The 27,124-nt window shown below is 33.1% G+C and overlaps 1 protein-coding gene and 1 pseudogene across 1 annotated transcript in view; both read right to left on the bottom strand.

The window, feature by feature from the left end:
* Window positions 1-2,211: 2,211 nt before the first annotated feature.
* The window catches only part of LOC144372420 (zinc finger protein 713-like), a 33,143-nt gene continuing 8,230 nt past the window's right edge, over window positions 2,212-27,124 (bottom strand). Inside the window, exons 2-4 of the mRNA XM_078035803.1 lie at window positions 17,197-17,323; window positions 3,468-3,528; window positions 2,212-2,498 (exon numbers count right to left, since the gene is read on the bottom strand). Of these exons, the coding sequence (XP_077891929.1) occupies window positions 2,462-2,498; window positions 3,468-3,528; window positions 17,197-17,323 (225 nt within the window). The 3' untranslated portion in view covers window positions 2,212-2,461. The remainder of the gene's footprint in view (window positions 2,499-3,467; window positions 3,529-17,196; window positions 17,324-27,124) is intronic.
* Window positions 10,972-12,007, bottom strand: LOC144372409 (uncharacterized; annotated as a pseudogene).

Raw genomic sequence — 27,124 nt, 5'->3', positions numbered from 1 at the left:
ATGATCCAACAATCCCACTTTTGGAAATCCAAATGAAATAAAATCAGTATGTCAAAGAGACATTTGAACTCCTTTATTTATCGCAGTACTACTCCCAAGAGCCAAGAAATAGAAGCAACCCAAGTGTTTACCACTTCATAAATGGGTAAAGAAAATGTGGAACATACACAAAATGGAATACTATGCAACTATAAAAAGAATGAAATTTTGTCATTGTGACAACATGGGTGGAATTGGAGATGAAACAAGTGAAAGAAGCCAGGCACAGAAAATCCAGTACCGTATGATCTCACTCAGGTGGAATCTAAAAAAACTGGTGTCATAGAAATTGAGAATAAAATGGCAATTGTCTGAGAATACTGGAGAGAGCAGGGGAGGGCAGGAGAGTTGGAAGGTTAATCACTGGGCAATAAGTTGCAGTTAATAGAACAGCACCTTAAGTACAGATAGCAATTGTGTACTGTTTATCTCCAATAGCTAGGAGAAAAGATTTTGAGTATTTTTGTAATTTGATTACACAATGTATATATATTTATCAAAACATTACAGGGAACCCCATTAATATATATAATTTTATTTTACATATCAGTTTAAAAAATTAATTGAAATTCAAAATACAAAAAAATTGGCGTATAATCATGAACTGTATGCTAAAAAATGGTTAAGTTTGAAAATATTATGTTATGTTGCTTTTTAAAGAATAGTTTAGTGGGAAGCTAGTAAGAAAGATAAAAGAGTAAGAAAAATTTGCCTCTTTAGTTTGAACATTTATCTACATTCTAGTTATGAAAATCCTAAAACACATGCACTGTTATTTGCCCATAAAAATAATTGAGATATAGGCCAAAATCAAAGAACAAAAACCATGACTTGATTGCATGTATTCAGAATGCAAACTTTCATATTGTTTCATTTGCCTTAAATTATATTTAATTCATACTTTTGTCAAGGAATTTTAACAAAGTGGAGAAATTTTTAATATTCTATTTACTCTTCTCATTCATTTATAGACTATGTTTTGCATTTAATACTAAAGAGTTGCATACTCTTCATTTACAAGGCTTTCTTGTCTTTTAATTGTGTCATTCTTACAAAAATGTTGTTTTGTATCATCTTAAGCAAAATTCAGAATGTGAATATGCAGAAAAACTTAAGTGTAGGGCTGGAATTGTGGCTCAATGTCAGAGCACTCGCTTAGCTTGGGCAGGAATCGGGTTCGATTCTCAGCACCACATATAAATAAAGGCATTGTGTTGTTTACATCTACAAAAAAAAGATTCTCTCTCTCTCTCTCTCTCTCTCTCTCTCTCTCCTTTAAAAAAGGCTCAGGTGCCTTTAAAAGAAAAACTTTAAGTGTATATTCTAGAAGCAAATGTGTGTCTGTACTTTTTAGATAATGTACAACACTACCTCTTGCATTACTGTAGACTAGACTTGACTCAGGGATTTTACTAAATGGACCATAGAAGACTCTTTCCTTTCATAACTTGTCACTGTATGGCAAATGTCTAAATATGAAATATTAGAAATGGATCTTTCATTGTATTTTTAAATACACAGAGCATACTGAGATTAAGTAGTTAAATTCATATCCAACTGTATCTCCATAATGTATTTTAATAAGGTCATGAAAAATGAAGTAATTTCCATACAATGTGGAAAAAGCTGTGAAGTGCAGCATTGGAGTGATATTTATCTATGAGGTGTATCCATTTTATAAATTTTATAAATTTCATTTCCACTGGTGGAATTGTGTCACACACATACTAATTAATATGACGTATCCCTGTGGCCTTTATCCTTTCACCTTGTGCAAAATTATTATACCCCTCAACACCTCATTTGTCTCTCCTCTTCACCCTAGGGAGTCCCTTGTGCAGAACAACTAGGAGGTATATAAAGGGGAACAACAATCTGGCAGCCTCATCATGAAATGTGATATGTTAGCTATTTCCCTTTCCAAGGGACCATCCAGCTGAGACTGTAGGAGGCCTCTGGGCCACACATGCAAATGGAGCAAATTCACATCCCAAGAAAACTTCTTTTTGCCAAAAAAGGCAGAGGAAAATAGCTTTCTAACAGAGCTCTCTCAAAGGGGAATAAATTCTGATTTTTAGGAGGTTTTTTTTTTCCTGTAAGAGAAATAAACTGCCTTAGCCCTGTAGCAAAAAGAGACATTGTTACTGGACCAGATATACATAGAAAGAGAGTTAAAGTAAATGCATTTTTACTGTTAGTTCTAGGAAGACTGTTCATCACAAATATACAAAAGCCTCTTTGAAATATTTATTCAAAAACAGCAAAGAACAATTAGAAACTATATTATTAGGAACAGTCAGGTGGATTTTGCTCCTAATACATATGAAAATAGGCAGTGATGAGCACACACGTCAGATTTTCTGTGATGATTTTGGCCCATTTGGAGCTGTAGCTGGCCTTTGTATGTAGAAGGTTTTACTCCTTATTTATGTCCTTTAGTCATGTGACTTCCTTGTGGCCTGTTTTAAATAACGGTAAATTTATGCAGACTTGGTATTACCTGGGTTTATTCTTTATCAACAACAACAAAAAAACATTCTGAAGGGTTTTGCATTACTATTTCTGTTTGTTTTGGAATCACAAGAAACCAAGTGCCTGAACACTTGTTAGCCTAATACCTAATCCACATGTCAAAGAGAATTTGAAAAACACATCTGATCAGTTACCCTCACTTGAAGAAAATTGCACATGGGTTTTTGACATTTCCACAAAACATAAAAGTTTTCCAGAGGAAGACCTATCAACAGTGATAGTTGTAAGCTCCAAATGAATGAGAAATTGAGTCTGCATGGGTCCTGTTATATATCCAACCTCTAAAATAAAAATCTCTGTACCCTTTTAAGGATTAGATGCACATCACCATGCATAATAAACCATAAAAGAAAAAAAATGAGAAATTTCTTTGTTTTAATCAAATAACTTTTATCTAGCAAGTGTGATACATATAAATCTACTAGGTGACATGGGTTTTAGGCCTAAACAGTGAGCAATTCACATATGTGATTGAAAGGAACATTATTTTAAATAACAAACACCATTTTTTTCCTTTTCTTTTCTTTTGTTTTGTTTTATGATACTATTTTTCTTTTCTTTGACTGAGTTTTCTGGGATTTATTTTTAACCATGACTATTTTTTACAATATTATGTGAAAATTAAGTCATCTTTCACATCAGCAGTGCCATTAAATATTCTGACATTCAAACCTTAAAAGAAAAAGATCCCAATTCTCCAACTCTGGGCAAATTAATAGTCCCTTGACAGGCTTCTACCTCAACACACCAAGGACTGGTATTTCCTTTCCTCTGATATTCACTCTCTTAATCCTTGGGATAATCATCTTAATGCCTTACATTAAAATACTGTGTTAACAAGTCACTGCAATGCTTTCTTTGCTCCTCACATGCTGACACATTCATTCAATACGTACCAGGCATGTGGCTGGCATTGGGGGATGGGTCTGTACCAGCACACTGGGTCTGTGTTGAGTTCTGAGAAAATACAAAGATGAACTTAATTGCTGGTGAAAAGGTAAGGTATATAAAGGGTTTGGAACTTCCAAACTTTGCATGAAATAGTTCTCAGCATGAGACTACTGGTGATTTTTGCTAAGGTTAAAGATTTAGAAAACAGGTAAAATCCTAGGTACCTGGAACTAATGGGGGAAGAGTACAAAGGAAAAAAATAAAAACGTCACAAGCAGAGGGAAAGGGAATAGGGAATAAAAAATGTCATTCAAATTTAAAAGACTTCACTGTTTCTGTTTGACCCTGTCACATCTTTATATGAGCAGAGGTAGGTAGAGGGTCTGTCTTGGGTCTGTCTCTAAAACGAGTGGCTCTGGGTTCGACCTATTACATATCCTACGACAATAGAGCTGATACAGGAGTGCTTCCTCTTCCAAATTCTTCGTTAACCTTGACTCTAAGTCAAAACCAGCAGAAACATCAGCCAGTGTTAAGACTGTCTCCCAACTCCCTCCTCACTCGCCCACAGACCTTCCTCTCCATGCAGTCTAGAGTACTCATCATGTTATTTCCTGTCTTTACCTTCCATGGCACCCAGTAGAAGGCAGATCATGGCTCAGCTCCCCATCACTAGCAGAGCACTCATTTGCAAAACCTAACACTTGTTAGGTGACTGGATCAGAAAGTCATTAGAAGAGATCAGATAAGCCAACTGTTGGAGATCTTTAACAAAATCAAAAGGTGCTTTAACAAGAACTCAGCTTCATACAGCTGCAAGTTTTCCAGCAGAGAAATGCTGAATGGCAATCAAAGATTTACAATGCAGGTTAGTGGCTGACTCGATGCTCTCAAAAGCCCTTTAAATTACAGACTTTATATTCTATTCTGTCCCATTACTTCCCCCCCAATAAGAGTACACCCAAATATTACAGTTCTACATAGAACATGAGTCAAAATAAATAATATCAATGAAAAACCTTACTCTACAGAGAAGGACAAAGTAAATGGCTCTTTTTTTCTTTAGATGTTAATTCCAGCCTCATTAAATGTCTGAAAACAGTTTCATCCTCATAGCGTGATTTTACTCACTTGGGTTGAGAAATTGATAACAGCAAACAAAATAGTGCATGCCTATAGCAAGAAACTAAATAAGTAAGATAGTCACCTCAATAACTAATCTTGATATTACTAAATCTAGAAGAACAATTTATGTAAGCAATCCAGATTCTTTACTGATGATGACATTTACTGCTCATTAACCAAATTACCACTCTCCCCTTTTAAAATTGATATGTTATCTTTTTAAGTAACATATAATAATTATATATAAGTATGGAGTAAATCATGGTATTCAGTTGTGTACTGATCCAATTAAACCATTCCTGATGACTAACTTTTTAGGAACACTATAGTTATAACTAAGCAAGGTAAACAGGCTCATAATTCCTTACATAGCATCAACTACTGCTACATACTATTTGAAGCTCAAGAAAATGTTTAGAAAATAATACAAGTATTACTTTGTAGAAATATATTTAGCGTATTACTTAGCAGAACATTTGCCACAGTCTGCCTTGCAAAACTGCTTAGAAAATGCTCTCAACAAATATTTAGAAACATTAAATTTGCTTATGTTTGGGACATTCTAATTTCACTTGTAAAAACAAGTTATGAACCAAGTTGTTTTCTAAATCAGAACTGTATGTGTATCTGCATTCTCTGGAGGTTATCAGAAAATGTGTAACTATAGTTTCCATAAAATGGCAGGTCACAGTCAAAAACAGCTTTTAAAACCTTCAGTTTTCTATTTGTACCTTATATAGTCTCATGTAAGATGACAGTGACACAAATGGTTTCTCTTCAAGGATGAAAGATGTCTAAAGTCATCCCCTTGAACTTTATTTTTGTGTCAGATCTATTAGCAAGGAGCAGAATGTCAGAGATCTGGATCTTAGTTACACTCTCTCTACAAAGAGAACTTGTACAAAGAATTCAAACTTTCAGGACCTCTAGTTGCTCATCTTGAAACTGCAAATACTGGAGTAGGAATATGCCAGGTGCAGTAGTATGTGCCTATAAACCCAGCTAGATGGAAGAATCACAAGTTCCAGGCAAGCCTGTTTCAGAATAAAAAATAAAAGGGCTGAGGATGTAAATGAGGTGGAGAGTGCTGCCTAGCACTTACAACGTCATGGGTTTAATCCCAAACACCATCAAAATATATATATATATATATATATTTTTAAGTAATTGGAGTCAGAGTTTTCCTTCTTAAAATATGATTTAAGCTGTTATTTATTGAAATGTAAATGTATAATAAAATCCGGATTGTTTGGAGGCTGCAGCACAACCTAAGTGCCACCAGTAACAAGTCTGGGCCAAGCTCTCCCGCCTTCTCCCCTCTCCCCTTTGTGTCAGCTCTGCTTCCCAGATTCCCTTCTAGCAGGAAATGGAGAAGAAAAGAGAGCAAACAGATAACATTGTTTAAAAACGCTGTGAAAGATTAGACAACACTAATGATGGTTGAAATAAGGTCCGGAGATTACCTGTGAGTATCATTTGAGCATGAACACCTATTAATCAGAGCTGACTAAGTCAATAGCACCTGGAGTTCTGCATGGTAGTTCTTACAGATCATTTTGTCTCTGTACATAGGGTGACTCTCCTTCCTGCTGTGATTGAGAGAGACTCACTTTAAGCCTCTGGAGTTCTGGCATATGAGTAGATATCCACTCTACTCTCAAAATCATCAATGTTTCCATGTCTTTGGTCACCCTATAAGCACTGCAGATAAGATAAGATCAAATATCTCACTTTAGTCAACAGATTCTGTGAAGCCAACTTCAGTGAGCTCCACTCCATCCAGCTCAGGAGCATCCGAGTGGATTCAGATGAGTGAGGGGCCCATTGCTCCATTCAACAGTAGCACAGCAGACTCCAAGGAACCTACCATATACCTGTCCTTGAAATGCATGTCTTAAGAAGCATGCAGTGGCTCAAATCTTCACTCAGCTAGTCATAAGGTATTAAAAAGAACTTAAAAAGTCAGGTTTGCACTAAGACTAAAGGGTTTTTTCATTATTAAAGTTTATTTTAAAAGATGAAAAATATTTATTGGAGAGTACTCCACCAATCTTAAGAAAGAGTAAAAACAATAAAAGAAAGAAACTTGAATGCCAGTCATAGTATAAAGTCATGTTATCAATTCAAAAAGCAGGGGTTTTTTTGTGTGTGTGTTTTGTAACAAGGATTGAACTCATGTACAACTTATGCTTAACCTAAAGCTTAAACACTGAGCCACATCCCCAGCACATTTTTTGTATTTTATTTAGTGACAGGGTCTTGTTGTGTTGCTTAGGGCCTCTCTAAGTTACTGAGGCTAGCTTTGAACTCTCAATCCTCCTGTGTCAGCCTCCCAAGCAGCTGGGATGTCAAACATGGGCCACTGCACCTGGCTTAAAAAGCTGAATTTTAATATGAATCCATAAATGTCCTTTGAATGCAAACTTCCACTTTCCAAGAATCTAACTCTTTAGGGGTTGCATGCAACAAAATCCTATGGTTCATTACACATGGCCAGAGGAAAAGGACCAGAATACATGAGCCTTCTGTAGTTTCATCTACCTCACAAGTCCCAACAGCATGAACTAGATTCCTGTCCATCTTTTTTAGGCTTTTTTATGAGTTTCTTTTCATATTTAATCAGGGTAGTTTCACTGCATTGCAACTATCACTAATAATGATAGCACCATTTTGAGTCTCCTATTAGAGAACAAATTATAGTATTTTTTACCAGTGAAAGGACTCAAACACACATTTTAAGCTTCCTGTAATCACACAAGTCACCATCAACCATAATACCGTCGTAGGAAAAGAAATGTAGATCTTCACAGGCAGAAAAATCAAATTTTTCCTTATGCAAAAAAAAAATACCTAATTATTTATGTCATACTTATTTTAGCTCCAAGGTAACATATCTTTGAGCTCAAGATATTCAACCAGAAGAAAGTGGATTTGTTTTATGCTAGATGAGTTAAGAACTGATATAATTAGGATGTAAACATATTTTGATTTGGGGTTCAGTTGTTTCAAGTATGATGGCTTGCCCAGGAAAACAATGCAGGAGATTTTGTCCTCCACTTCACCCAAATTGTATGGAAAGTCATTATTGTTTTTAAATTAAAAGTGGAAGCCACAGGCAATCTACAGCATGTATTGAAATGCCATGATGAGACATCAAACTGCAGTTGTTTTTCTCATGTTTTGTATCATTGATTGCTGTGGAATTTGAATATTTGAAATATAAAAACTATATTTAAAAATAAACATTAATATTCTTTTGTATTTTAAGGTAATTTTAAGGTTCATAGCCTAAGGTCATAATACACAGTATCATTACCTCATATTTTTATAATGTAATCCCAAGAAAAAGTGTTGGGATATATTTTTTATGAAAAAAATTATTTTTACTAAGTAATATTTTGTTGTTCCATGTATCATACTTTTCTAAGCAGTATATGTTTGGCATTAAAATTAATAGAAGTGAATGCCTTGATGGGGCTGCCAAAAGGTTTATATTATCTTGTCCTGGTGAATATTGTGGAAAAATATGAGGATGAATGAGAAGATTTCTGAAATTATGTGTTTTTGTGGCTGGATACTGTGGAAAGGTACATCATTGTTATTAATGAAAAAGACTGACTAAAAACAGCAATGTTCTTTAAGCATACATACGTGAACAAATTCTTTGTTAAGCAAAAATGATCTGTGAAGCCAGGGATGGCTGAAATACATTATACTTAGACTCTGGCAATCTCAGTTCTTTTTTTTAAACTCTAAATAGTAAATTTTTCTAGCTCAATAAATCTCTATTTCTTTTCTTGCTTTTAAAACCAGAGGAGCAATACTTTCCTTTTTAAACTTTCTGGATTGTTTCCCAATTTGACTGCAATAAAATATGCAGAAAACTTTGGGAAAATATTACAAAGCATAAAAATGGAAGTGAATAATCTTTGCTTACTTTGTGACTCTTTTTCTTTCAAATGCTGTTGTAGCTCCAAGTGAGTAACTTATCTTTCTTCAATTACCGTTAACTGATTATATGTCCATTTTCCCCCTAAACTGCACTTCATCCACTATTGATCTCTTGCTTAAGTCTTTACAAGTTTTTATTTCTATATTGTTGTGTTTATTCAATTGATTTTTCTTCTCATTTATTGTAGTTTCAGGTATAATTAAATTGGTATAAATATGTCTATATTGGAAGTGTACAATGTCCCCAGACTTGTTCTTAGGCATATGTTGCTGTAAACTCAGTTCTTCATGAATTCTATGTAATAAAATTGTGAATGATATTCAATATGATTTTTGTATGGATTCTGTGTATAAGAAGCTTTTACCCTATTGTAGCTGAAAAGCCAACATTTTATGATAAGTAACGTAATCTTTACATACAACCTTCTCAGTTTACCTCTTACTACTTGGTCCTCAGAAAATGAGACTATAAAACATACTCATTGATTATTTTGTCATAAGTATAAGGCCTCACTCAACCTTGACTCTACATCCATTTCTCTAATTTCTGCCCTGAATTAACACTACCTATAGAATAACAAGGATGTCAGAATTTACTAATGTACATGAAAACATTGATCATTGACCTCATTCACAGAAAAGTGAAATGTCTCCAATGAGGATGAAGTCTAGAAAGGCCATTATGCACACAAGAAAGATAAAGCTCTTCTCTCCTGTAAGAGCTACCTTTAAGTTTATGGAAATTCAGGCTATTAAAATCACTAGGAAATGTTAAAAAGTTAAAATTTTAAAATTTATAAATCAACATATGAAAATCTGGGGCTTATTTTCCTATATCTATATCCTTCTTATAACTCTTAATTTCACCATAAATACAAACAGAAAAAAAAAATAATGATCTGACTTATGCAAATTGTATTCCACATTAAGTTTGATTAAAATGTGTAAAAGTATTAACAGATGCTAAAGTATTATTTACTCAACAGTATGTTTTACTGTTACATAGAACATTTAGTCAAGTGGAACACTTTTATGTCTGTCATTTAACAACAGGATGCAATACATGAGTGTTAACATATAAACAAATATTCAGTTATAAAGACATTTTGCATACATAAGGTAAATATAGGTAAAAAAATGCACTGTAAACCTGGCATGATGGTCCATGCTTGTAATCCAAGCAAATTGGGAAGCTGAGTAGTTTCAGAAGTTTAAATTCAGCCTCAGCAACTTAGTGTGGTTTCAAGCAACTTAGCAAGACAGTCTCAAAATTTGAAAAAGTGGAGAGAGGGCTTAAGAATATGGCTCAGTGTATAAAAATACCTTAACATAAACTGAAATACAAAAAAAAAACCTTAAAGTTTAAAATATTACACTTCAATGTTAAACATCAAAAATAGATTTCATATAATTCTTTTCTCAGTATTCAAAAGTGAAAATAGTAATTTTTGATTTAGAAAAACAATTATATTATTTCAAAAATGAGGTTTCTTCACTATGCATGTATGATATTTATGACTGATATTTCTATAAAATAACTTGATAACGCTTAATAAATTTAAGCAAAAGTTAAAGACAACTACTTGCTTTTTAAACTTAAATGAGTTCTGTATTTTACTGATCCTCATATACATCAAATTGTAATATATATAGATAATAACTTTACTATACTCTCACATTTATTATAAATGTTTCATTATTATATAAGGCATATATTTTGGACAAAATCCATTCAATTTTCACTACTAGTATAAGTTTTCAGATGTTCAATGAATTTAAAATTTAAATACATTTTGGATATATTATTTAATAGAGTTTCTGATCACAATGAATTCTCCAAAAATAAGCAGTGTTTAAGAAACATGTAGCTACAATTTTTTTTTTCCATTTGTATTTTCTCTAACCAGTATTTATCCACAGGTTCTTAGTATTGGTGAATAAATTTTGGAGACATTGTCACATTGTCAATTTTCACATTTCAAAACTTTCTCAATACTATGCTATTGTGGTGAGGATTAAATGTTGTCCCTTTCTTAGAATAATGGTACAATGGTCTCATTTGTAGAGCTTCTCTCCAGTGTGTTTTCTCTGATGTCTAGTAATATATGATATATAATTTAAAATGTTTCTACATTCTCTACATTTATATGTCTTCTTTCCAGAATAAGTAGCCTAGTGGTGAAAATAATTAATTAATTATTAAAAGCTTTCTACATTGTTTCAATTTGTACAGATTCTTTTCTGTATAAATTTTGTTGTTAATAAGGTTTAGTCTTTCTTTTTTAATGTTTATTTTTTAGTTGTAGTTGGACACAATACTTTTATTTCACTTATTTATTTTTATGTGGTGCTGAGGATCAAACCCAGGGTCTCACATACACGAGGCTAGCACTCTATCACTGAACCACAATCCCAGCCCCAAGGTTTAGTCTTTCTTTAAAAGTATTATAACTTTATTTACATTTCACATTCACCAGAATGTCTTCTCCTGTGGTGAATAACATTTTATTTTTTATTAAAAGCTTTTCCACATTATTCACATTTGTAGGGCTATTTCTCCAGTGTGAGTTCTATTGTGGCAAATAAGGCCTGTTTTATTGCTAAAAGCTTTGGCACATTCCTTATGTTTGTAAGGATTCTCTCCAGTGTAAATTCTTCTGTTGCAAATAAGGTGTAATATTTGAGTAAAAACTTTGTCACATACTTTGCATTTGTGAGACTTCTCTCCAGTGTGACTTCTGTGGGGGAAATAAGGTGTGATTTTTGACTGAATGCTTTCTGCATTCTTTACATTTGTAAGGCTTCTCTATAGTGTGAGTTTTCTGTGACAAATAAAGCCTGTTTTTGTGTAAAAGCTTTGCCACATTCTTTACATTTGTAGGGCTTCTCTCCAGTGTGAGGTCTCCTGTGGCAAATAAGGTTTGATTTTAGACCAAAATCTTTGCCACATTATTTGCTTTTGTAGGGCTTCTCTTCAGTGTGAGTTCTGCTGTGGTAAATAAGGTCTGATTTTCGACCAAAAGCTTTGCCACAATCTTTACATTTGTAGGGCTTCTCTCCAGTGTGAGTTCTGCTGTGGTAAATAAGGTTTGATTTGACACCAAAAGCTTTGCCACAATCTTTACGTTTGTAGGGCTTCTCTCCAGTGTGAGTTCTGCTGTGGTAAATAAGGTCTGATTTTCGACCAAAAGCTTTGCCACAATCTTTACATTTGTAGGGCTTCTCTCCAGTGTGAGTTCTCCTGTGGCGAATGAGGTTTGATTTTTGACCAAAAGCTTTTCCACATTTTTTATATTTGTACGGCTTTTCTCCACTGTGTTTTCCTCTGTGGTAAATAAGACCCTTTTTTACTAAAAGCTTTGCAACATTCTTTATATTTGTAGGTCTTCTCTCCAGTGTAAATTCTCTGGTGGTGAACAAGGCCTGATTTTTTATATGATTTCTGGTGTTCACTCTCACTTGTAGTTTTTCATATTTTCTTTTGTGGTAAATAGTCAAGATCACAACTTCTATATTTTGCACTTATCACTTCATGAAATATATGTTTTAGGTCCTTTTCTGGTGAATATTCTTGGGTATGATTAGGACATACCCAAGAATATTCAAACAAAAAAATACCTATTAGACTGGGATAAATATATTTTGCATACATAACATGAAATTAAGGTAAAATAAGTACATCAGGAGTGTAGCAGATTAGTAAGTCCAAAGTCACCATAAATCCAAAAAACATATTAGTTGAATAAAAATGTACAGACAAAATTACTTTGAGAATATTACCAAAATTCTTGTAGAGACCACAGTATCCCAGAGGAGTACATCATTAAGAAGAGTAATATAATAAAGTATAGAAAAGTATCATTAACAGCCTTTTGTCCTTCATAAAATAGTATTGTGTATTTAGGAAATATCTGCCAGCTACCTGCACTGTCAGTAGAATAAGAGAAATGTAAAACATATACAAACATTTCTGGCTTTTTCAAAGAGTGTCCAAAAAATGTTTTTTGTCTAACAATACATAGAGACATGAAAATAACTAGTAGATTTTGCGTGATAACACCATAAATATTCACCAAGTGTAAAGAGGCAATGGACTCTTAAAAAAGAAATATGAACAAAAAATTTACTAAGTAATATACACATATATGTCTATAAAATTTATCATAAAAACATTTTTTAAAAGACTATAAAAACCATGCATAGCCTATGGCCATAATACTTGGATGAATTCAACACATGACAGTCAAATATAATAAATTGATTTTTATATTTTTACATTCATGTGATATGAGAATCTCCTTTATTTTCAAATACAACTTTGTTTATTTATAAATATATCATGGTATTTTATACTATATATTCAAGGTAAAAGGGCTAATTAGAATGAATTAATACAATCATTATTTCATATAATTATCAATTTTTAACTTAGATGGTATTCTATTCCTTCTACTAGTATTTATGAAGAACATAATACACTCACTATGTGGTAAAATAAAACTCTTGACCCAACTATAAAATAAAAATATGGAGACTTTGACTATAATATCAACCCTACACAAAACACAGTGCCTGGTGAGCAAAATTTTGCTCACTAAATTTCTGACTTCCACATGTAAATCAAATGCTCCTACAACTTAATATCTGCCTGCCACATTTCACTTAATTCAAAGTCCTGCATATATTTCTAATAAAACTTTAAGAGACAAAATATTTTGTAACTAAATAATAATAGTATATAAGTACATATTTTTACACATTTGACTTTGATGGGCACACACATTGAGTCCCTAGCTTTAATACTGAGAAAAATGTTTGCACTAAGCACAAAAGCAGAAGTATCTCTTCAATTTTCTGATTTAATTGTTCATGGATACATATTTAGTACTGGCAGTTCTGAATCTTTAGGTCATCCAATTTTAATGTTTCATGTATAATGCTTGAGATTACCTCAAAAATTCTATATAAACAACTACAACACAAGTCTTTTTAAAATTGTTTGAGCAATGTTATTTGTAAATTTCTGTGACTTCTCTCAAATGAAGTACTTTTTAATGGCCTCCCAATTAGCAAATATTACAAGAATGCAGCACTGTTCTTGCCTATTTTTATTTATTTAAAGTTTTTATACTTTTTTCCTGAAAATGGACTATATAATCTACTGATGGCTCCTTTAATGAACCAATAAAAAGTAGTACAGAAAATGTAAACAAAGATAAGCATGGCTAAATCCAAGTGACAAAAAAAGGAAAAAAAAAAACATTAAGAATTTAACATAAGAATACGGAGAGTTATGAATTACTCAAAGAACACTAAATAACTATTTTTAAAAAAGTTTAGAGAGTGAAATTGAAAAATATTAACATGAATGAGCACAATGTTTATGTGAATAATTCTTTTTTTAAGAGAGAGTGAGAGGAGAGAAAGAGAGAGAGAGAGAGGGAATTTTTAATATTTATTTCTTAGTTCTCGACGGACACAACATCTTTGTTGGTATGTGGTGCTGAGGATCAAACCTGGGCCGCACGCATGCCAGGTGAGCGCGCTACCACCTGAGCCACATTCCCAGCCCCCTATGTGAATAATTCTTTAAGAAAAAATGAGAGGGGCATTCCTAGTGTGCAAATCTGAAATTCTACCAATATGGGAGAGGCTTATCAAGCAGTACCAAGTTGAAGACAAGTCTAAGCAACTTGTAAAATATTGTAAAAATTAAAAATCTATAGGATATATAAAGAGAAGTGGGATACACACACACACACACACACACACACAGTGTTTTGTGTAGGGTTGATATTATAGTCAAAGACTCCATATATATTTTCACATTTCATATATATATATATATATAGTGTGAAAAGAATCCAAGCATACCACAATAAAAAACAATGATCCAGAAATTAAATCACTAATCAAAATTTTAAAAAATTAAAAAAATATAAAAAATTACAAAGTAGAAATATAATGATTTATTCACTTCAAAATATTTATGATTACCAATGCATTATTGCAAAACACAAAACGAAAGAAAAATATTTACTAACAGAATTGAATCTATAAAAGGAAAATGTCAAGTCAGTTCCAGCAGAGAGCATGGAAAGAAACCAAGCATGATCTGCTTCTAGAGGCCCTATTTGTTTAAAGATGGATAATGCTCCTGCCTTTACATCTTATCCTTTTGCACAATTTTCAATCAATAAGATATAGTCTTAAATCATAAAATTTCTCATAATTCTTTTGGACGAGCTTTTGTTGAGTGAGCAAATTGTATCCTAATACGTTCCTTTTAAAACAGAAACAAAAAAAGATCTAGCCTCTCTTATGTTAATATGCATTATATATTGTTTTATTTACAGTTACTGTGCTCAATATACAACATAAAGTTAATACTCATAATTGGTCTTCTGCATTGAATAGACATTTTATTATCAAACAGCCATTACCAAAAAAATAATGTAATATATGAGGTTCCACCTGACCAGCATGACAAGATCCTATGCTTTTGCTCACATGGGGAAAAGCGTAGACTGCTACACTTATGCCAACATATCCTGTTTGGACTCTAGCTTCATGCATGAAAAATAGCAATTATAAATGTACATCAAGGACTTCACAAGCTGATTTCTAAGTTTCATTTAACCCTGGAAGATAAGAGTTCATCCAAACAAGAGAATAATCATTCTCCTCAAAAGAGGAGAATCATTAAAATACGACCCCAAGATACATGAATTCTAGTTACTGGGGGGGGGGATATAAAACCATTAACAGCCTCAGCTAAACAGTTGTTGGCTAAAATGGGGTTAGAATGTACTCTAGATAACTTTGTTACTGCTTTGATTGCTAAACTCACACAAAACTCTGTAAATGCTTTGGTCTTAATAACAATTTTGCTCTGTTTCTGTACACCAGCTCTGGGAAATTCAGTACTGTCAGATCCTGGAATTCTAGAACCCATTACAATATCTTGACTCATTTGCATAAAATTGTTATATACCTGCAAAAAAGTCTCATGGTATTCATTGTTGTCTTAGCATATTAATGTATCCTTACCATCCACATAGTATTTAATAGGTCACCATCCTGTGCAATTTATTCATAAAAGGTCTATTCCTCTTGATAAAAACTGTGATGATTCAGTGAAGCTTCTCTCTAAGGCAAAATTTAATGCTTTGACATTCTCCTTAGTGGGTTTACCTGGACTAGCTTTACAAGCTTATAAAACTTCTACGAAACTTGCCTAAGCTATCATAAACAGTATTAGTCATGCATCCATGAACGTAAATATGTTTAATGAAGAACAAAATCTCCATTGTCAAGCCATACTTGCTGCAATTGATTGTCTGTTATTATTACATCATAAAGGATATCAGAAGTTTAATAACATGTGTTCCTTCAATTTAAGTTATAATAATAATTTTATTTCAAAAGACTTAGATTGCCTTAAAGATATTATTAATAAGGTTGAACAAGATGATGGATTTTGGACTTGTTGGATTGGTTAACTTCATATTTACTCAATTTCATCTGCGTAAAAAATATTCATAGGTGGATCTTTACTGATGTTGGAACTTGCTGTTGTCTATGCCTGCCCGATTTTCTGCCCACACAAGCATTACGGAGATAAGTAATATTATTTATTCAAAAGGCCTTTAAAAAGAGGGGAGGTATTAGGTATTCTGACCTTGGAATTGACAGGAAAGTGTGCGAGTGATTGTAACTGGCACCCCGAGTCCCAAAATTGTAATGCCTGGGGTTTCTTCCTGAAGCTATTAAGACAACTCTACAGGTGCACTATCTAGTTTCTGTGATAATGTCCTTAGGGAAAAGGGGCTCTCTATTTGTATTAACTGTACCTAATCTTGGTTAGCTAGCACTTGGGGTTAAAGAAACACTAGGTTAGATTGTAGTCATGGTATCAGAAGGTATGTAATTTTGGAGTATTATATGTGCAGCTGTTAAGAGGGGTGGCCAATTATTTTTTTTCTTTTTTCCTTTTCACTGTGTGTGTCTCTCTGTCTTCTGTTTGCTTCTTTAAAGGTTTCCTCACAAGAAGATTTGAAACAGATCATGCTGGCCCTCACAACAAAAGGTAAGTTTTGATGGTTAATCTGGACATCACTAAAGAAGAAAACAGAGAAAAACAAGGAATTTGAAAATGTGATAAATATAGGGCAATATGTGTTCAATAATTATAATCAAAATAAATAAACCTAAGCTTCTGAAAATTTCTTCTCCTGGATAACTACTCTTTCAACATTTTTCAGTTTGGTTTTCTCCTTGACATTTTAATGACTCAACTCTGTCCCCTGCTATTTGTAGTCTATGTGTAGTCTACAATAGTTTACATCACTAAATTATAATAGGTACTACTTATCTAAAGTGAAGGATGTGTACCACACAAAGCAAGAGACAGATTAAAGAGTAAAATTATATATATATATATATATATATATATATATATATATATATAGAGAGAGAGAGAGAGAGAGAGAGAGAGAGAGAGAGAGAAAGAGAAATATCTGTACTAAAAATGCCCTTTTTCTTTGAAACAAAAATCTGAAACTCATTCTTATAGAGAAGTTCCCAGAAGATACTCTGCACCAAAAGTAAATTAAATAATAATTAGTACTTAATAATTTAAAGGGAAATTAAACTTACCCAGAAAGGCAAAGTTTCTATAATTCTCTAGCATCGCATCTCTATATAAATTTTTCTGAGCAGGCTGAAGGCATTCCCACTCCTCTTCAGTAAAATCAATGGCTATATCCATAAATGTTAACAGTTCCTAAAATAAGAATAGGTAAATGAATAACACATTGACCACATGAACATTTACACAGTCTGTAATGTAATTAAAGTTGAAATGAGAGTTAGTAAACTATCATGTAGGTAGTGTTTTGGAACACAGTGATACTATTATCTACTTCTGCAGAAAAAAGTGATTGAAGTTCAAAAAAGTATACATACTCCACATTTATGAAACACAATATAAAACTCAGGCATTATCACAAAAAATATATTTTGTAATTTTGTATATCTTGATCTAAATTATACATATCTTTCAGATGAGAAAATCATGGTAATTAAGAAAGGGAATCCTCAAATTTTAATTGTACAACCACTAATCAGAGATTTACTAATGTGTAGAATCTTATTTGTTATTTCTCTGATAGAGCTGGCTATTCTGAATGTGTAGTGAGATCTCTAGTAATTCCAACATCAATGGTATAAGAGGAATTTTGAAATGTAACAAGGTAGACAGACCACTTAAAGGAAATATTTAACAGTTTATTTAAGTTCAAACATTTTATGGTTTTTATGTATGTTATTAATATAAAAAATAGCAACAACAATCCTGTTTGAATTTTCCTTTTTATAATTTTAACATATATATATATATATATACATATATATATATACAAACTTTGATTGATGTTTATATTGTATGATATTTATAATAGAATATACATATAGCTCTTCAAACAAATATAATTTGTTTTTTATTTTATTTTATTTGTTCTTTCTAGTTCTACCTGACAGTAAAATTGATTTTTATGGTATTATGCAAGCATGGGATATATTTTATCCTAATTAAAATCCTGTTCTTTTGGTGGCTACGATGGTAGGATTCACTTACAAATATTTATCTTTTATATTTCTATCCTTGTCCCTTTTCTTTCTTTCTTTATTCATTTATTTATTTATGTTTACCATTGTGCAATCTACTGATCCTCTTTTCTGACCCTTCCCCACTTTATGAGCTTTAGATTTTACATATCAGCAATAACTTTCAACTTTTGGTTTTAAAGAAATTGATTGTTTTACTTAGCATAAAATCTCCAGATTCATCCATTTCCTGGCAAATGTCATAAAGTCATTCTTCTTTATGTTCGATTTATAGTTTATTGTGTACATAAGCAACAGTTTTTTATCCTGCCATCATTGAATGGACCCATTCATCATTGAATGGTTGGTTTCACAGCTTAGCTATTGTGAATTGTGCTGCTATAAATATTAATGTGGCTGTGTCAATGTAGTATGCTGATTTTATGTCGTTTGGGCATATACACTGCAGTCAAAAACTGGGTAAAATTGTGGTTCCAATTCTTTAACAATATTTATACAGGTTATTATGTTTCACTTAGACCTCCATATAGCTGGAAAAATTGGAATTCATCTATACCTGAGGTGAAAATAAAACATACAAAAAATTAGTAAGCCATAAAATGACTAGAATTTATTATCAAATTATCCATCCCAATAAAAAGTAATATTTAAAAACTAAAAGTAAAGAAAGTCTTAAGCAAAAGAGCAAAATTAGAAGCTATTAAGAATAAACATAACACAGAGTTACCAGTATCAATGTTGGTGCTTTTAAAAAGCAAATGAGCCCATTCTAGCGATCGACAACTCTAGTTCCAGTGACTGAGGAGGATTAGAAAAAAGGATCATAAATTCTAAAACTATATTATATATAATATTGTCTTATATATATATTGTATTGAGCAACTTAGTGAGGCATTTAGCAACATAGCAATACACTGCCTCTAAATAAAATACAAAAAAAAGGACTGAGGATGTGGCTTTATTGTTAAGCACCCCTAGGTTCAATCTTCAGTACAAATAAAAAAGGAGATACAATTGAAAAAGCACTAGCAAATTTGAAAATTCAACAAATAAAAATTATATCAATTATACAGTATGTAATAGCAAATATAGGCATATATAATGATTTCTCACTTTATGGAAATACACTCTGGAAAATTTATCCTAAAAATTTTCTGTAATTTTCTAATTCTCTGAGTGCAATGACAGAATCTAGACGGTATAGTCTAGTACATGGCTACAATATTTGCTAGATCCATGGTTGTACATAAGTCTACTGTAGACCAAAATACCATGATGCCACATGATTGATGTTATGAAGTAAAATCAATCAGGGTAAAACTCATAATAAAATAAATGGTGGAACTACAGAAAACACCAACAACAAAACTTAAAACATGCTAGGATATTGGGAAAAGAGTGTGATAATAAAATGCTATTTTATCCCTTCACTCATAAAACATAACAACATATTTTGACACATTAAATGCTGAATATAAATTATTAATAAATAATACTGAAATATATAAGAAAGTACAAAGATCAAAAGTTTACATACAAAAGATAGGGTTCATATGGTGGTGCACACCTAAAATATCCACTATTCTGGAGTCTAAGGCATGAAGTTCAAAATTTAAGGCCAACTAAAGAAATTGAGCAAACCCCATCTGGAAATAAAATTTAAAACAGAGCTGAGAATATGCTCAGCATTAAGACACTTTGGTTGAATTGCTAATATCACAAAAGAAAAAAAATAGTTTTTTTGGTTTTGTTTTCAAAATTATACAATATAGTAGACTTAAACTTATGAATTACAAAATATTAATACAAAAAATCTATTCATCAAATTATTGCATTAAACGCTGAAAAACTGACAAGGTAAAAAAAAACCCTACTTTCCTCACATATAATCAAATGCTTATAAGAAGAATAAATACAACATATTACAAAAGAAAAACAAAAAAAAATTTGAAGAGTCACTTTAAAAATGATATATCTAAGTGTTCAATAATCATAAAACTCAAAATCTTTAGAAATTAGGTAACATTGAAAAAATCACATCATATAGATGAATTAAATAGTATTGATGAATATGTGAAATAAATGCATTCACAAAAAAAGGAAAATAATAATTTAAGCTTTTATTATCCATTTGTAGAAACTGTTTTGTAATCATATGTATATGATACACCCACACAGGAAACAGAGACTAAAATTACAGCAACTGTACATGAGAATACAGCCACATTCTTCCAGAGTTGAAACCAAGGGGCATGGCTAAAGAGGAAGAAATAATTATTAAATTTTGTAAAATGTAAATTCTAGGAGCTAGAATTTTTGTTAATGTATCATATCCAGTTTGACAAATACTATAAAATACCATGTATGTTTTATGCTGATGTCAGATGAATTTTGCATTTCATATGCAAGTATGTTTACAAAAAGAATATGCAGTATTTGAAAAAAATAAAAGTACAGAAAAGAACACAAAAGACTCAAATATTCAACATAATTACAAAGAATAAAACTATTATAAAAATGATCATTTTTCCCAAGGTACCCTTTAATAATAACTGGTCATAATTTTATCATTATTTACTTTTTGTTAAAGAAGAAATCAAAGCAAAAACTACTAAAATTTTCCTGGAAAGTTGAAAGTATATAAAATTAGACAAGAACTCTCTCATATATAAGAGCAAATATACTAGTGATTATTACCTGACACTAATGCATGTTATAATATTACAACAGGGTAGTAATTTTAAGATAAAGAAATCACAATACAGAAAACTACATAGGACAATTCATATGTATGTAAATATCTTTTTATTGTTAATTATTGTAAGTATATAAATCAAAACATATCAATAAAATATTTAATGTGAGTTAATGCTACAATACAACCTCAAGGTAGATGTTAGAATAAAAGACATAGATTACAAAAGCGACTGGTGTGCAGAATGTGTGTGACACTGGGATTATACACAAGCATCCACCAAACAGCAGATATAAAGAGAGATAATTTTAAAAAATAAAATAAAAATAAATAAAAGCAGATTATAAGCCTCCCTCCATTTATGGATACACCAAATAAATATATCATCCTGTTTTGAGTCCTTCTAAAAACTGTAAAGAATTAGAGGCACACAAATTGGAAAACTGAAAAAAAAAATATTGACCAAGAGATAAGTAGAATGCACTTGAAGATTTTCCTGATTTGAGCAATATGCAAAATTACTGGAACAAAATGCCCAAATCCAGTGTTAATATAAATAAAGGAAGATTGATTTGGGTTTGAAATATATTATTTTACTCTAATTTGCCTGTAGTTCAAATGCTAATTTATCTGTACACACAGAGGAAGGAATAAGATATACATGAGTATTTACTCCAGGTGGGAAAATAAGTGGTTTTATATGGCCATGCAAAATCCATGGGCTTTATTCCATTAGACCAGAGTGGAAGAGGTGTTAAATCTTAAGGTAACTCCTTAATCCCTTAGAGGGATTTGCCAACATTCTCTAAAAATGCAAATAGCTGTTGCTGACAGTTGAACTTTTATCTAGACAGTACCAAAAAAATTAACAGGGAAATACAGACCACCACTGAAAGCCAAAGTGGCAATTTAGCACTTCCTGAGCTCTCTCACCCAGATCACTTTACTAATAACACCAGACCTAACCAATTCTTTCTGTAAGTAATTTGTCCTGATATTTACTTTTTCCATTCAATGGTCTACATTTGACACATCTTTTCAAAGCATTGAAAGCACTGGTAAATGTGCACATGCAAATCTACCTAGAACAAAAAGGAGAGTTTTCACATTGGTGTGCAAACATTGTAATGAGCTAAAATCTCGAATATTAGTGAAGAAAAATGGCTACAATCACAAATCCCTCTTCATTTCTAAAATAGGTGCACATCATTTTTTTTTTCCAGTGAGCATAAGGCACCCTGGATTCTGAAAAGCTTGCATCAGAATTTTATTGCACCATCCAACTATAAGATCTTCTGCATGAGCACAGCTGTTAGAATGGCTACTCTCAAAAAGTGGAATAGTAAGTAGTACTCCAATTATATGAATATGGAAGAAAGAAACACTGTGCTTGACTATAAAATTAGTGAAGACATTTAAAAAAATGGAAGCTGAGAGTTCTCTCAGTTATTTATTTGAGAAACTAAGCTCTCTACATTCATACTGCTCTTGAACAAGAAAAGCCCCAAGTACTTGTCTGGACTTATGAGAGGCATTAGATGTGCCAGTTGTGGGATCCTCATATTACATAGTTCTGAAACACAGTTCCAGGAAAATACAAGAGTGGGGTGTGCAGTGAAATTCTGAGTCTGGTTGAAACTGGCTGCACTAACTATGGTGGGAACTGGCAATGGTGGGCTAGAATCCCTGGTGTAATCTTTGTTTTCTGCAGTCCTGTGTCTTCTTCTGAGAAAGGTCAGCCATGAATTTCCACTGGCCAGTCAACTGGACCATATATTAACAGTAGACACTGAAAGTCCTATAGTATCCTATAGAATATTTTCAGCCCCTACCTTAAATTCTATGTGAGAACATTTGTGGCAATATTTCTGAATCTTCTCAGATTGTGTTGTGGATTCTGGAGTGAGGAGATCATCATAATCACAACTCCATGTGTTTTTTCCGCCAGGAGGGGGATGAGATACTCTATAGGTATCTCAGTTTTTCCTTTCCTCCTGAATTCATTCTCCTTCTTTTTGTAGATTGTGGTATTGTGGATTGAGCCAGAGGTACTGTTCCACTTAGCTACTTACCTGGCACTTTATTATTTTTTTATCTTCAGAGAGTTGCTGAAATTTATATATAAAATTTTAGCTTCCTGTTCAATGACAACTTCCCCCTTTCCCAGTATTATCAGTTACATTTTTGCAGTATTATCAGTTACTTTACCCATATTATATTTCAAATAAACATGATATTTTCAATTGTTATACCAAAAACTGAATGAGACTTTAAAGTAGTTTTTTCTCTCTGGGTGCGATGATACATGCATATTAATTCCAGAGACTCAAGTGGCTATGTCAGTAAGATTGCAATTTCAAGGTAAACATCAGGAACTTAGGTAGACTAATTAGACAATTAGAAAAACCTGTCTCAAAATTTTAAAACATGGCTGGGTGTGTAACCCAGAATTAACATGCTGCTGTTTCAAATCCCCAATACTATAGAAAAAATCAAAAGCAAAATTTTTGTTGTTGTTGTTTATGAGCATTTTACATGATTGAAAAATAAAGAAGAATCACATGACCTTGGAAAAATCATGTGTTTCTATACTTCCTTTGTGTTTCCAAAGGCAGACAACCTGTCAGAGTGTCTTTATGCTCAGATTTCCTTTTGTGGAATGTATATGAGCGCATTCTCATTTACTCTATTTTTAGGAACCATGTGTCCTCTCTATAAATCAGAAAGTACCTATACAGGAGAAAAAAATCAGGTTCACTGAACATAAGTGAGGAAGCCTAGAAGTGGATACCCACTCGGGCAGACTTCACACCAGATGGTCAAAACTTGCTTCTCTTTACTGAATATGTGTAGATTGGACAATGCTTATATGAGGGGTCCTGATTGGACACAACTTGTGTCTTCATATGCTCAATCTGAACCTCAGTGAGATTTTTGAGAGTCAGGAGATAACCTCAAATCCAAAAATAAATGATGTCACAATTGTAGGGTCTTGTCTGTACATTTATTTATTTTCTTTTGAGGATCTAGGAATTGAAATCCATATCCTCAGGCTGCAGCGAAATTAAGGCAAGGTATCCTTGGAGAAGTAAAATCCAGCCAACCCAGAAAAACATTTGCATTTAAACTTGTATATGAGGCATTTTGAATTTGTAGATTATATATGTTAATATATTATTTATGGATGGAAATAATACAGTGACAATCCTGTAAAATTTCAATTAACTTCTCTTGTATGGAAACAGATTGAACATTAAAATTATATGAGGTGGAAAGATAATTATTTTTTTTAGAATTTATATAAAAATAGTAAAATTAAATTTTATAGTATAACCCTTAATTTCCACTATGTGAAAATTACCATTATGTATTTAAAATATTACTAATAAAGTATATGTTTTTTTGGAACAGAACCCTCAAAACTATGTCAAGACTCCAGAAAATCTAAGTTCACAGAACCATACTTGAGAGTTATGCTTGTCCTGAGTTCAGGAAGATGAAGGACATGATCACTTCTTTTTATGCTACAGGTGAAAGATACATTTACTTTTTTAAGAATATTTCTCCTGACATATAAAAAACTAGAGGGAAACTGCCCTGAGCCAGGGCAAGAAGATTTAACCAGAAAGTAAGTGTATGGTGTGTGTGTGTGTGTGTGTGTGTGTGTGTGTGTGTGTGTGTGTGTAATATATATATATGTTTTTCTCCAGATCCAAAGATTTGAGTCTATTATTTAAATTGATTAATGGTATATTCCTTATTTTACCACATGGCCTTAGACCCAATGGCCTGTCTATAACATTTTCTTTTGCTTCCTTGGATGAAAGCCCCTTAAGAAAGTGGACTTGAAATGAAGATGAATTGTGTTGATATCATGATCTCATACACCTGTAATCCCTACCTATCTGTAAATCTGGCTTCATTACCATGGATATGGCTAAGTAGTACAGTATCCCTGAGTTCACCTAACTTTAGCAAAATAAAAATAATGAAGAAAGTAAAAATAAAAGAATGTCAAAATGAAAATTAGCTAGCTCAAAAGGAAATTAGGTACCACAATGACAAAATGACAGCTCCTCTCCTGCAGGTAAATGGACCTTGGAGATTTGATTTTGATTAATTATTCCACTTGTTAATCTCCAGCCACTGGTAAGACACTGGGCTGCAGGAACACACCTGCCACGTAGTATTTTATGCAGATTCTGAGAATGCCCTTTGAGCTTAAGGAAGGCAGCAAAGAGTCTCTGCCACTGACATGTCCCCCACCTAGTTGGCAACTTAGTACATAGTGGCCCAGTGGAGGACTTAAGCCTGCAGACTCCAGAGACTGCCCAGAGTCCGAATCTGCTAGCTCCTGTTTTCAACACAGCCAGTCTTGTTGTTCCAATAGTCTTCCTCCCCCAGCCTCCTTGATAGGCCAATGCACACTCACCATTGCCTGGTTCTCAGGAGTAGGGCTACTTGGGATCCTCAGTTCCTGCACAGAAGAACAACCTGTGACTCTGAAGTGTGAGACTACAGATGGCAAAAATGGAGGACTCGGGAGATAAGAAGTGAAAGCCCACCCTTCTACTTCCTGATGACACACATGATTGGACGGTTCCCACAAAATACTCTTGATTAGAAGGGGCTTCAGATCATGAACATTGAATCTGAGAGAAGTGAGCCCTTTTTTTGAGTGACAGGGAATATTATCCAATCCAGACATGAATAAGAGCTAGAATCTCAGGTCGTTGAGTGCTGTTTTTTGTTGTTGTTGTTGTTGTTGTTGTTTGTTTGTTTGTTTGTTTTTAATCTGAGAAATTTAGCCCAGAGTCTCAGGCTGCTGTTATTTTAAGGCAAGGTTGTTTTCCCATAAGTGGGAACTAACCCAACCAGCAGAACATTTTCATTTAAACTTACATATAAAATCATTTCAGTTTATGGATTATATATGCTTGTATATTATTCAGGAATTAATATAAAATAATGACAATTATTAACAAAACTTATTTATTTATTTATTGATCTCTGTTCTTTTTAGGTGACAGATTAAATTTTGAACTGGGAAGTAAAAATGCCCAAAAAAACAACACATAAGGGGCTGGGATTGTGGCTCACCAGTACAGTGCTCACCTCCCATGTGCAAGATCCTGGGTTCAATCCTCAGTACCACATAAAAATAAATAAGTGAAATAAAGGTATTGTGTCCAGCTACAGCTAAAAAAATACATAAAAAAAACAAAGTATAAGGTGAGAAACCAGCCTCTACCTCAGAGCAAAGACTGTCCAAGGAAGGGGGCATGACTCTTGTCCTTGGAAAGACACACAGAGCACTCCTAGGCTCATACCCACCCTGCTGAGTTGTTTATCTACAAATAACAGAACTGCTGAGCCTGGTGTCCCAGACTCAGTCAGGCTAGGTAGGGATCCATAGCAACCCCCTAGCAACCACCAATCAGCATGAGACAGGGAAAATTCCTGGGATTTCAAATGACCCTTTCAGTAGTTTATGGTGGTTGATAACATTTTGGGAAACCATATAGTTCAGAATATATTCCCCTCATGGCCTAAGCCAATCTGTTCAAATGAATTCCCATGTTGTACTAACCAATCATGCTTACCCAACTTGTTCCCACCAGTGAATGTGCTAATCATGTTTTAGAGTTGTTTATGATTTTCCCAAGGTGTGTGATGATTTGCTAAGAGATGCTATGATGTATGTGGGGTACCAGCCTTCCACAAAGAGTGTACAAAACTGCTGAAAACCCCGGGCTCAAGGCTTCTAAGCCACCAGTTGCTGTGTGTGTGGAGGACTGAGCTAGCTTGCAATAATCACCTCTTTGGTGATTACATCGATCTTGGTCTCTGGTGGTCTTTCAGGGGTCCCACATTTGAGCATAACAGTCTCTCCTGAAACCCATGGGAAAAGAAGACAGCACTCCAATTCTCTAGGACTGTAGTTTTATAGCACAAAACGGTGCAAAAGGGGGGTGTCTTGAGAACTTACACGAATAAGGATTTTCACAAGCATAATACAAAGGCAGGTAGTAGGTTAATGGTCTAAATGGTTCAGCACTTAGGGAGTAAACTTAGATCACAACATCAGAATTTATGATGCACCACTAAAGTTTCAGAGTGAGTTGTCATTTGGTCAGGGAAAACCACACATGGGTGAGTTCAAGGCACTGGAAGGCATTGCAAACAAGGTTACAAATCACAGTAATTTATAATGAAGCAGAAATTAAGTTTTCATGCCTTTGTGATGAGATGGCTTCCAATCTT

The sequence above is a fragment of the Ictidomys tridecemlineatus genome, unplaced genomic scaffold, assembly GCF_052094955.1.
Source record: "Ictidomys tridecemlineatus isolate mIctTri1 unplaced genomic scaffold, mIctTri1.hap1 Scaffold_102, whole genome shotgun sequence".
Classification (NCBI taxonomy): Eukaryota; Metazoa; Chordata; class Mammalia; order Rodentia; family Sciuridae; genus Ictidomys; species Ictidomys tridecemlineatus.
This window is presented reverse-complemented; position numbering and strand designations above follow the sequence as displayed.